This window comes from Podarcis filfolensis (assembly GCF_964270895.1).
Source record: "Podarcis filfolensis genome assembly, chromosome: 10".
NCBI classification, from domain to species: Eukaryota; Metazoa; Chordata; class Lepidosauria; order Squamata; family Lacertidae; genus Podarcis; species Podarcis filfolensis.
Genome location: NC_139612.1, coordinates 70,128,708 through 70,141,417, shown reverse-complemented (window position 1 = coordinate 70,141,417; position 12,710 = coordinate 70,128,708). Strand labels below are relative to the sequence as shown.

The 12,710-nt window shown below is 44.6% G+C and overlaps 1 protein-coding gene and 1 long non-coding RNA gene across 5 annotated transcripts in view; one reads left to right on the top strand and one right to left on the bottom strand.

The window, feature by feature from the left end:
• LOC310743171 overlaps nucleotides 1–12,710 on the bottom strand; it is a 194,536-nt gene that overhangs the window by 153,094 nt on the left and 28,732 nt on the right. The window lies entirely within an intron of this gene.
• Nucleotides 1–12,710, top strand: part of AHCYL2 (adenosylhomocysteinase like 2) — a 103,294-nt gene that overhangs the window by 75,169 nt on the left and 15,415 nt on the right. For all 4 annotated transcript variants that reach the window (XM_083572817.1, XM_083572820.1, XM_083572818.1 and 1 more), the window contains 3 exons: nucleotides 4,492–4,598; nucleotides 5,404–5,520; nucleotides 9,994–10,057. In XM_083572817.1, coding sequence (XP_083428943.1) covers nucleotides 4,492–4,598; nucleotides 5,404–5,520; nucleotides 9,994–10,057 — 288 coding nt within the window. The remainder of the gene's footprint in view (nucleotides 1–4,491; nucleotides 4,599–5,403; nucleotides 5,521–9,993; nucleotides 10,058–12,710) is intronic.

Below are 12,710 nucleotides of genomic sequence, written 5' to 3'. Positions count from 1 at the left end.
CCAGATGCATGAAGTGTGTCTGGGCGGACCAGTGCCCAAAACATGGTGGGTGATTCTGCAAACCATTTGCTGCCCCTGAAGAAGCTTTGAATCTCCATCTGGGTACTGAGTGTTGGGCTGACCGCTGAGCCAGAGAGCGGGCGTTAGCTGTGAAGGGAAAGTGCAGGGATGACACGAAAAGGACGTTGATCTGGAAAATGTGCCAGGTTGTGTAGCTATAATTGGTGCAAAGGGAACCAAGGGCTTATTTTCCCCAAAGGGGCAGTCTTCAAGGAGAAAAGCCCCAGTTCAAGGAACTTCAGTAATAGTTGCAAGGCAGATATAAGAATTAAGATATATTAAGAGGAAAGTTTAATTATGATAAAAGTGTGTATTGGCAATAAGTTATATGAAATCGAAATATGGAATAGACGGGAGGTTGGGTCTTTAGTGTTAAGACCAATTTATGTCTTACTGCTTGTTAAGAAAATTCTGTGTCTATTGTTATCCCTGTGTGTAATTTGGTATTTGTGTTTTCTCTTTTTTCTTTTCTTGCTGTATCAATAAAAAATAAAAATAAAAAAGAGAAAAGCCCCAGTTCAGAGTTACTCTTCTCCCCCACTGCTCTCCAAACATATTTCAAGTGTTCTTGGGCAGTGGGATTCTGGGCAGTGGGGTGCTGCTGGGTGAGAACCAGTTGTTATAGGGGTAACTGTGATTATGGGGGAGAGTTAGGCTGGCGGGTGGGTGGGGGAATAGGGGAATAGTGTCATAATACTATTGTCGCTTGCTTGCTTGCTTGCTTGCTTGCTTGCTTGCTTGCTTGCTTGCTTTTGGGGTTGCTGAATATTTTGTTATTAACGCCTTCCCCTTCATTGGGTTATTTCAGAATGTGTGTGCATTTCTAGACTGTTCTGGTGCAACAGTAAAAGTCCTGTGGCATTGTTTTAACTTGCTGCTGCTTTCAGGTTCCAGATGATTTGATGGTTTGGAGTAAATTTATTGAATATTTATTTATTTATTTATTTATTTATTTATTTATTTTATAAAATATTTATTAAGGTTTTAAGAATTTATATAAAATAGAAAGAACAAACCAAAAAACAAAAACAGTAAAAATACATACAAACCATACAAAACACATACAACAACAAGTATAATTTCAATCCCTTATATTCATAAAACTTACTTTCCCGACCTCCTCATACCTCCCCTTTCTGTATTCCAATCTCTAATTAATTCAATTCAGCAAATCCTTCCCCTAATTTCTGTATAATTTTTAACCTTTCTTTTCTTGATCACATAATCATTACAGCTTATAACCACTTAATTTCTGAATCAACATCGTTCTAACCTTCAATAATTTTACAATGTTTCCTAAGATAGTCCTTAAATTTCTTCCAATCTTCTTCCGCCGTCTCTTTTCCCTGATCTCGGATTCTGCCGGTCATTTCTGCCAGTCCCGTATAGTCTATAACCTTCATCTGCCATTCTTCCACGGTGGGTAGATCTTCTGTCTTCCAATACTTTGCAATGAGTATTCTTGCTGCTGTTGTAGCATACATAAAAAATGTTCCGTCCTTCTTTGACACCAATTGGCCGACCATGCCCAGAAGAAAGGCCTCTGGTTTCTTCAAGAAGGTATATTTAAATACCTTTTTCATTTCATTATAGATCATTTCCCAGAAAGCCTTGATCTTTGGGCATGTCCACCAAAGGTGAAAGAATGTACCTTCAGTCTCTTTACATTTCCAACACTTATTATCAGGCAAGTGGTAAATTTTTGCGAGCTTGACTGGAGTCATGTACCACCTATAAATCATTTTCATAATATTTTCTTTTAGGGCATTACATGCCGTAAATTTTATACCGGTGGTCCACAACCGTTCCCAGTCCTCAAACATAATGTTATGACCAATATCTTGTGCCCACTTGATCATAGCTGATTTAACTGTTTCATCCTGTGTATTCCATTCCAACAGTAAGTTATACATTTTTGACAAGTTCTTAGTTTTGGGTTCTAGCAGTTCTGTCTCCAGTTTTGATTTTTCCACCTGGAAACCAATTTTCCTGTCTAGCTAAATTTATTGAATATTTAAAGGACAGTTGTAAAAACTTAAAAACACTAGCAGGACTGAAGTAACTCCTACAATGTAGATAAGAGGTGAAAAGATAAAATACGCAAGTGGATTAAATAAAGGATACCATCTGAAGGGAGGGAGGGAAGTCACAAGTTTGGCAGAGCAAAAAGGTGTATATGTTGTTTAAAGTATGATAAGAAAGAATATGTAAAGAAAATAATAAAAATTTATGAGAAGGGGGGAAAAGACGATTTGATGGTTTTATCTGGTTAGGCACCTGACGATTTGGCTTGTGAACTGCTCTGCGTTTTTCCAACTTCAGAGTGGTATGTAAGTGAACCAAACCAATAAATATTGGAAGGATCAGTTGGAATTGCAAGGAAAGAGGCAACCAGAATGGGGCCCAGTTGGTGCTTTGTGTAGGCAAAAGGGCACCCCGTTCTTCTCCACAGGAACCAGGCATGTTTTGGCTGCAGTCCTTGTTCTTTCTCTTCATAAGGGTGCGAGGGAAGCTTGCCAATTTTTGCAGTTCTGGCCTATTTGTGCACATAAAGGAGGAGGGAGAGAAAAAAAGATTACGCAAGCTTCTTAATTAAGTGAAGATTAACAAGCACAACCCCTGTTTGGGAAGGAGGAATGAGCATTGTATTGCAAAAGTCTCCCCAGGCCACTAATCGGATGATTTTGAAGGGGGGGGTGTGCTTTGAGCAGAGGACTGGGAACCAGCGGCTGCTGCTCTCTCCCTTGCTTGGTTTTCAAGATCGTGATATATCACCAACTAAACATACTGATATATCACGATGTCTGAAATAAGGATGGAGCTATGTAGAGGCATAGGCTGGCTTCACAGTTTTCCGGACATCGTGATTTTTGCCAGTGCCTGTTCTTGTGGTTTGCTGCCCCATGCATGAGGCAGGAGAAAGCTGAGCCAGCAGAGTTAACAGGGGCTGTAGAATCAAGAGAAACATTGGCTGGCTCCATGGTTTTTCACACACCCACCCACACCCACACCCCATGATTCATGATATATTGCCAGGTCAAAAATTCTGAAACTGATTATCCCAATGTTGTTGTTGGTGTTGTTGTTTAGTCGTTTAGTCGTGTCCGACACTCCGTGACCCCCTGGACCAGAGCATGCCAGGCCCTCCTGCCTTCCACTGCCTCCCGCAGTTTGGTCAAACTCATGCTGGTAGCTTCAAGAACACTGTCCCACCATCTCGTCCTCTGCCGTCCCCTTCTCCTTGTGCCCTCCATCTTTCTCGACATCAGTTTCTTCTCCAGGGAGTCTTCTCTTCTCATGAAGTGACCAAAGTCTTGGAGCCTCAGCTTCAGGATCTGTCCTTCCAGTGAGCACTCAGGGCTGATTTCCTTCAGAATGGAGAGGTTTGATCTTCTTGCAGTCCATGGGACTCTCAAGAGTCTCCTCCAGCACCATAATTCAAAAGCATCCATTCTTCGGCGATCAACCTTCTTGATGGTCCAGCTTTCACTTCCATACATCACTACTGGGAAAACCATAGCTTTTACTATATGGACCTTTGTTGGCAAGGTGATGTCTCTACTCCCCCCCCCCCCCAATAAGGACTTCAAATTGGTTTTGGATGATATATTGCTAAATCACCCAGCCACCTGCAATTCCCAGCTCAGTGCCTTGACAGTGGAGAACATAGCCTTCATGGTTAGTAACCATTGATAGCCTCTGGCTTCATTCTGTGACCAGCAGTTCCAAGGTACATGTCATTTGAAGTACCGGGATTTCTGTCTCTTTTGACATAATCTGGATGTCAACATGTCAAAATAATTTTTATTGAACTTTTCAGGTTTTACATTTCCACATTAACATCTTTCATTATACCCATCCATTCAACGACTTCCCTCCTTCCCCTTCCAAAGTGCTTTTAATTTACCCATAATTCCTGCATATTCTTGTATATCCATCTAAATCAGTCTCTTCCCCCCATTTTGCACCCTTTTAAATATGTTTTACTGTTGAATTTACCTTAATACTGCCAGCATTGTCAATGTGTACAATTATTTTCCATACTCAGCAAAAAAATTCCCCACTCCTCTTTAAATACCTGTTCTTCTTGCTCTATTATTCCACTTCTTAGACCTGCTAACTCTGCATATTCTATCATCTCCCAGATTCTATACAAATTCTTCCTGATCACATGATTCAAAAAGCTCTTATACATTTTAGCTTTCCCATACCAAAGACATGCATGCCAGCCGAATCCTGCTGGCAGATCCCTGTCGGACTCTCAGATGTACAGAGCAATGTCACCTTCGATAATATGCCTTTCCTTACTCTCTCCAAAGAATATCTACATCCACCAGTGGGGAAAACCTTTTACCCACCACATGTGCAGAATGCCAACTGCTGGGTCTGTAGCAAAGGAATGTGGTAGTAATAACACATTTGGTGTTTCAGATCTTAGACGATGGTGGGGATCTCACACACTGGATCTACAAGAAGTACCCCAACATGTTTAAGAAGATCAAGGGGATTGTAGAGGAGAGTGTCACTGGGGTCCACAGGTAACAACTCTCGCGTGTTTTGGGGTGAGGTGGGAACTGCATCCTATTTCACCAGTGCCCTTGTTTGGAGAGAAACAGCTTCCTTAATTTTATTACTCTTCGGTCTGTCCTCCAAAGGAATTCAGAGCAGCACCTTGACATGCCAGTAACCCATGGCAATACAGTGGTACCTCGGGTTAAGTACTTAATTCATTTCTTAACCTGAAGCACCACTTTAGCTAATGGGGCCTCCTGCTGCTGCCGCGCCACCGGAGCATGATTTCTCTTCTCATCCTGAAGTAAAGTTCTTAACCTGAGGTACTACTTCCGGGTTAGCGGAGTCTGTAACCTGAAGCATATGTAACCCGAGGTACCACTGTGATAGCTTGTGGTCACCTAGTACGTTTCATAACTGAAAGAGAATTTGGACCTGACTTCCCCCATCTTTAAAAATGCAACAGCAGTTTGAATCACATACACTGCCTCCCAAACAAAACTCAGAAAGTGTCGCGAGGGCAGATGCATTAAAAAGTAACTTTTACTTATCAGACTTTCCACATCAAGGGGAAATCTGGATTAAGTGTAAAAAACGGATGAGCTGGCATTTTAATGATAGCATCATGTAGACCTTGCAAAAAAATAAACAAACAAAAACCTTGCAGGCGAGTTGAAGTAAGCAATGATTTCACAAGAAACTCTTAACTAGGTGCACCCGGTGCTGGTCAGTCAGTTGTGTAGGTCAATAGAAGGCAGGAGAGCATCCAGGGAAATTGGAGGAAACCTTGGCTTTTATCCTTTCATTCTTTCCCCTCCCCTCTCACCCTAGATTGTATCAGCTATCAAAGGCAGGCAAGCTGTGCGTCCCAGCTATGAATGTCAATGACTCTGTCACCAAGCAGAAGTTTGACAACCTCTATTGCTGCCGGGAATCCATTTTAGATGGGTACGTATCTTTCTGTTTAAATGAACATGGAGAGGAGAATGAGGTCTTCTCACAAGGGTCTGCAGAGAAGCAACTGCAAAGGTGTAACTATGCCCAAATAGCTGCCACAGAGCTCACACAGGCAATTAAGAAAATATATTTCTGCAATAGTTAATCTCTGGTTTTCAGTTTTTACATGGCTTTTATTGTGGATCTGTATGGTTGCTGTGATACTGTTTATGAACAGCAGTACACAAATATTTTTATAAATAGATAAAACATCTCAGTTTTATGGCAGGAAAAAAGCTGGGGTGGTAACTCCCATTCTCCTATGCTGAAGCTTTCCAGTGAATGTGATTTCCATGTTTCCAAACCGCATAGTCTTGCCAGGAGACGGGTGCAGTTTGGGTTTGTTTATTTCAGATATAGTGCATTGTTTTGTTTTTTATTTTTTTTTTTAAATAATATTTATTAAAATTTTTCAAAAATACAAAAAATATCACTTTACGGGACTCCCCCCTTCCCCCACCCCTACCATATTCCCCTTTCATATTGTTGGCCAAACAAGTTCCCCATTCAAATTGAAACTTAATTTGTTTTACAGTAAAAAAAACAAAAAAAAAAAACCCAGTGTTCTTTCCCCAAGACCCACCCCATGTCATTCCACAATTTCCATTTTTTAATAAAAGAAGCACCCCAGATAATAGAAACAGAAAAGGTAGAGAATAAAAAAAATATAATGAATAATAGACCAATTCAGCAAAAAATAACCAAGTTGGCAAGCCTTTGGAGTTTTAGTTCTCCCCCCCCTGTCCCCGGTTTAATTTCCCCCTGACCATCAACCCCTGGTGTCTGCCTGGAATTCTTAAGACCATAAATCACAACTTTTCCCCAACTCCTTGCTGGCTTTTTCTTTTTTAAAATTAAAAATAAATTTTTTTGAAAATCAAAATTATTATTATTATCATTATTTTCCAAAACTTTAACTTCAGTCTTTAATAAAACTGTAATAGAACTCCCTCCATTGTTCTTTCCAGGTTGTAGTCTGATTTCCCTTTGTTCCGCTGCTAAAACGTTGTAGTTCGAAAGTTTGGTAAGTCTGCAGGGATGGTTGTTATTCAGGGGCAAAACCTTACGTTCAGTCCCTTCCTTTCTTCAATAGAAAAATCTATTGTCTCCTTTAAAAAAACAAAAAAGAAAACACCCTGAAGACGAGATGTTATTTCCGTTTTGCAGCTTTCCCAGAAGATAACCAGTCCTGTAAAGTTCCATTGGTGTTTTTCCACTTTCCCAATCCTTGTAATGTCCCGAAACTCCTCAAGGGGGATTGTTGTATCTTTGTTTCCTCTAATCCAAAAGTCAATTTGTTATCCATATTCGCCATTTTGTATCCAAATTTTAACAAGTTGTAGCAAATTGTATCAAATTTAACCAGCCAAGTTCTCATAATAAAATCCACTCCGCTTTTCGACTTTGACAGCTATTTTGACAGCTGTCAAGATCTCCGACTCCTTTCACCAGGCTCTCTCTTCAGTCACCCCGGTTCCCAGGGGGGGGGGTTGCGTTTCCCTTCTCCAGTTCCTCCTCCAGCACAGTTCTTGTAGTTCCCCATCGTGAAATTTTGGATTTTTATCAGCAATGCAAGCCTTTTTGGGTCTTGGTTTCCCCGTCCTTGTTTTGGAAAGTTTACAATAGGGAGGGGACTGACTTCCTTTTTGGATCCCCCCCGCTCGTATCCAATTCGAAAAAAAAAATTTTTTTTTTTTCCTCCTTTTGAACCCGATTTCCAAATTTACTCACGGGTTGTTGTTGAAAAGTCCGAATTTTCAATGGAAGAAGTCAGCGCTCTCCGCCGAATGGCATGCGGCTTCGCTCAGCAGGGGAAGCAGAGAACTCAAGGCACCACGCTTCTCCCCGGCACCCGATCCGTAGCCTTTAAAAAGGCTCCTTCACGAGTCGGGAGGGCGCTAACGGTGCAAGCCGAGTCTCCATGTCCACGGCCTCCGTGGCCGTGGTTTCTAAGGGTCCCCGCATCGCCGGTGCGGTAGAACCCAGCCCCTGCCGAGCAGACTCCCTCCGGAGCTCGGAGGGAGTCCGCCATTCGGCGATGGCGCCAACCCGGAAGTCCCATTGTTTTGTTTTTTAAAAAGGCCTCTCTCGATGTTCGGTATACAAATCCCGTCACAAGAACGCTTCACTGTGGGAGAATGGCAAAGGAGCAGACACCACGTGGCGGAGCTTTCCTGCCCTAAATGTCACAGAGCCACCAAACTCCTCAGTAGCTTCAGGAATAAGCTGGCCGCTAGCGCCTAAACCCAGAAGACTAAGAGGGAATTAAGAGCAGGATGTTGCTGACGTGGTAATTGCAGTTCTCATTCCGTAGCCTGGTGGGTTGAAGCTTTTATTACAAGACAGCTCGACCCGGCATGTTCTTTTCCATCTCTTACGTTGCTATGTTCATCCAAGTTGATAACTACGAGAAGAAAAGTGGGGGGGGGGATGTTATCCCTTTCTCCCTCACCCCCCGCCCACTGCCCTACCATGAAACAAAGGCATCTAGCTTGTTGTCCTGTTCTCTCCCTCTTGCTAGAGGAACACTATAGGCAATTCATCCCATGAGCTACATTTAGCATTGTCTCCCCAAACCCATATTTTCATTTCCCAGGGGCATTAGATGTCCGTAGCAAGGAAGCTCTTGCACGATCAGATGCATACAAAATGGAAGTGGGATTAGAGCGTCTTTTGGGCTCTCCTGCAATCCTGCTCGACATGGGCTTAGAGGCCTGCGGAGTCGATGCCCATAGGCCCTGTGACTGGCTGTGTATTCTATCGGCCTTCTTTAGGCCTGTCTCTCTGCTTCAGGGCTGCTTTGCATTGAGGCACGGCCGTCTCAGTGTTTGAGGTGGATTTGCAGCCAGCTGCCGTTTCTCAGTGCATACCCCAGTCTGTTTGAACACATCTCTCCCTGCTGGTAACATTGATGTTCACTGCGAGACATGGGTGGGCCTGACTCTCACTGAGGATGGCCGCCTTTGCCAAAGATTTTACCTTTTCAGAGTGCCAAGTGGGGGAACACATGACTGAACATAACAGCTCCCTGCACATGGAAAATCAGCATGTGAGGGAGAAGGGTTCTAATCTGGCTTTTTCCCTGCGCTGGCTTTCCCTGTGTGGTGAATCGGGTTTTTCTGGCATTCAGTCATGTGATACACCTCAGGCACAGCTTGACCTCCCTCAGTGAGAACAAGGCTATAGTGGGCATGCTGCGGAAAGTCTCTGTTAAAGCCCACTGGCCTCTCCATTTGTTGAAATGCAGGCAAATTGCTGCTTCCTAATTCTACTAATATGCTTTCATGCAAATTTGATTCCAGTAGAGGAAATTATCATCGGCTCGCTCTTGTTTCTGCTGCTTGGCAGAATCGTATGGAAGCAGTTGAAATATTTAAATCAGCTAGGCAGCTAGCTTGGGCCTTGTAAAATGGGCCACGAGAAACAGGAGCAGAACTGCACTCCAATCCCTCGAGACTGCCGTCTATATTCAGTGGAAAATTGAAGTTCCACACTCCCTACACCGCTAACCTATTTTACTTATCTGCTAAAAATAGACTACAATGTAGGGCACAGTTGCAGAGATGCCAAGTAGGGAAGAAGATATTCAAAGAGGGAGAGTTTCCATGTGCAGAACAGCATGGCTTCCTTCACCTGGAAACCATCGCTTTGTGCTTCCCAACGGAGCCCCCGGCAAAAGCTGGGATATCGCAAGGGCCAACGCTTCTCAGCATCTAAGGGTATCCGTTTGGAGGCTTGAAAGGGATGCTCAGAAGCAAAGAATTATTAACTAAAGAAAAAGCAGCATTAAAAGAATAGGAAGGAATTAAAATCTTCCTAAAGGCAGTTGGTTGCTGTTGATGTGCTTAGATACGCAGGGTCTGCAGTTACATTGGGCCCCCACATTTAGCTGCTTTGCAAGAGACAGCCTGGCTTTTACTGTTTTGCTTGTTGCTACCTTTATCACTGATTGACTCTCCCCCACCCCATTCCCTGTCATTCATTGATAATTTCCAATCTTTCACCTGTTGCTGGCTTCCTTTTCAAACCACAGGATCGCTTTGCAGATTACCAGATACCTGTGAAATAGGCTTTGTGTGTAAGAATTTGCAGGAATCCCCATGTGCAGATAATGTACAGTGGTTACGCTTCCAGGGCTCCCAAAGGATGTGGTGCAGCCTCTTCGCATGTGTACAGAGTGTCTTCGCACATGATTGCAATAGCCTACACATGTGGTCCCTACGTTGCAAATCCCCTTGGCAAGAGTGGTACTGCTCTGTAATTTGTATAGCTCCTAGTTCATTTCACTGATGTTGGATCGCTGTTGAGCAATACACACAAGGGCCATTATTCACAAATCCAAAACCACTGTGCCCTTGAGCCTGAAATCCCGTACATAACAGAATTTCTCAAGATTAACTTTGCAACCCTCTCCTTTTTCCTCAGCCTTAAAAGGACAACCGATATGATGTTTGGAGGAAAGCAAGTCGTAGTCTGCGGCTACGGAGAGGTAAGACTCGGATGTTTCCCCCTTGGAGCAAGCTGTGCTTGTGCTCTAGGTGAAGGTTGTGGGTGGCATCATAGTTCCTTCTCCAGTTCTAGGGATGATTTCTCAAAGACTTCCCTCTGGATATCTAAGGGCACCTCTAGATAATGGTTTGCGAAAGGACTTGGAGAAGCATTTGTGCCTTGGACTTCTGAACTCCACAGAGTTCAGCTAGTGCTGTATTGATCTCCCGCTTTCCACCCCCAACTTCCTATTGGACCCCTGGAAACTTGCAGCACACAACAGTTTTAGCCCAATGTCAAGACAAGCCTTGCACTCTGCATTATTTTTACACTCCAGCCGGGTCGGGTGTCAGGTTATCTTGTGGGTTCTCCCTGCAGGCTTCCTGTGGCTTTTTGCATGACACTGTGTGATACAGAAAGCTGTCATGGAAGTTGCTTTCTTCCCTCAGTCATTTTTTAATCTCTTTCAAGATGAATGAAGGGCCTTCCTGGAGAGAGAGTCTCCATGCTGACAGGCGTTCTGAGTGGCTGAACCCAGAACTGTGGGGCTCCCTTCCACTGGAGATGCACTAGAGTCCTTGTACTTCCCAGAAGCATTTTTTAAACCCCCATGGTGTTGTTTTTTCATATGCCGCTTGTTGCCAAAATAGACTTCTAAACGGTTTGCAAGAATAGAAACCAATTAAGGTAAAGGTAAAGGGACCCCTGACCATTAGGTCCAGTCGTGGCCGACTCTGGGGTTGCGGCGCTCATCTTGCTTTATTGGCCGAGGGAGCCGGCGTACAGCTTCCGGGTCATGTGGCCAGCATGACTAAGCCGCTCCTGGCGAACCAGAGCAGCGCACGGAAACTGCATTTACCTTCCCGCCGCAGTGGTACCTATTTATCTACTTGTACTTTGACGTGCTTTTGAACTGCTAGGTTGGCAGGAGCAGGGACCGAGCAACGGGAGCTCACCCGTCGTGGGAATTCAAACCGCTGACCTTCTGATCGGCAAGTCCTAGTCTCTGTGGTTTAACCCACAGCGCCACCCGTGTCCCTAGAAACCAATTACACGAGCATTAAAATATAAACATCCACAGTTAAATCATGCAATAAAACAACCCCATTACAACAACATAGTAATGGGGGACACAGGTTGAGAGATCAAGGGACGGCTTGCATAAACAGGTGCATCTCCAAAAGCCGGCGGAATGCCAATACAGATTAAGCCTTTCATACTTCGGGAAGTGCATCCCATAGCATTAGTGCCACCACTGCTTTTCTTCTTTATTCAAGTTGTTAAGGACTTAACATATGGGATGTTGGTGTCAGGGCGCAGAACTGACCTATGTGCATTTTGAGGTACCTGCAGAGCAAGCACCAGGTTGGCTTAGTGGTGGCCTCAAGGTGGCTGCATCTCTCCATCTTGCGTTTCACAGACAAGGGTCCTCGGGTCAGCCAAACGCCTTTGCATTCTCTGCGGGGTGGATGGGAAGTGAAGATAACACAGGAGACTGAAACACCAACACTGATCGGCTGTTACTGGACAGAACTGATTACGGCGGAGCAATGGCACACTCACTGAACTGGCACGTCTGCACAGGAACCTTCTGTAATCCCAGGAGGAAAAAGAAGATTTCACATGTCCATGTTTCTGTTTTTTGCACCACCTACATGTAATTTGCAGGGACGCGGGTGGCGCTGTGGGTAAAACCTCAGTGCCTAGGACTTGCCGATCGTATGGTCGGCGGTTCGAATCCCCGCGGCAGGGTGAGCTCCCGTCGTTGGGTCCCAGCTCCTGCCCACTTAGCAGTTCGAAAGCACCCTTAAGTGCAAATAGGTACCGCTTTATAGCGGGAAGGTAAACGGCGTTTCCGTGTGCTGCGCTGGTGCAGGCTAGCCAGAGCAGCTTCGTCACACTGGCCACGTGACCCGGAAGTGTCTCCGGACAGCGCTGGCCCCCGGCCTCTTAAGCGAGATGGGCGCGCAACCCCAGAGTTGGTCACGACTGGCCCGTACGGGCAGGGGTACCTTTACCTTTACCTTTTACATGTAATTTGCAGCATCTGCTTGTCCATTGACTTCAGGTTCATGGAATAAGCAGCTCCCAAGGGGCATCCCTTTCCTGCAGCCCCCATGCAGAAATTCCCTTTGAAAGCCACTCTTGCTACTCTGCAGGGTTGTGGAACCATTGTTCATCTTGGGAAGTCCAGGGTTCTGTGTGAGATAGAATACCCCAATTTGAATAGTTCTTACCTATCCTACAGGAAAACATCTTGCTTGCTTGGGTTCTTGTACAGTCATACCTCATGTTACGGATGCTTCAAGTTACGTCTTTTCAGGTTGTGTCCCGCAGTGACCCAGAAGTACCGGAAAGGGTTACTTCCGGTTTTGTCGCATGCACAGAAATGCTAAATCGCGCTTCGTGCATGCGCACAAGCGCCAAATCGCACCACACACATGTGCAGATACGGTGCTTCAGGTTGCGAACGGGCCTCTGGAACGGATCCCATTCACAATCAGAGGTACCACTGTATATAACTGGACATGCTTTTATTGTACCTAGACACTCCTGGGCTTTCCTCTCTTTTGGACAGAGGCATTTCTCCGCCGTTGCGTGCGGATGCCCACTTGGGCCTAGTGTCTAGTTACCGTGTACTTAAGCTCCCCACC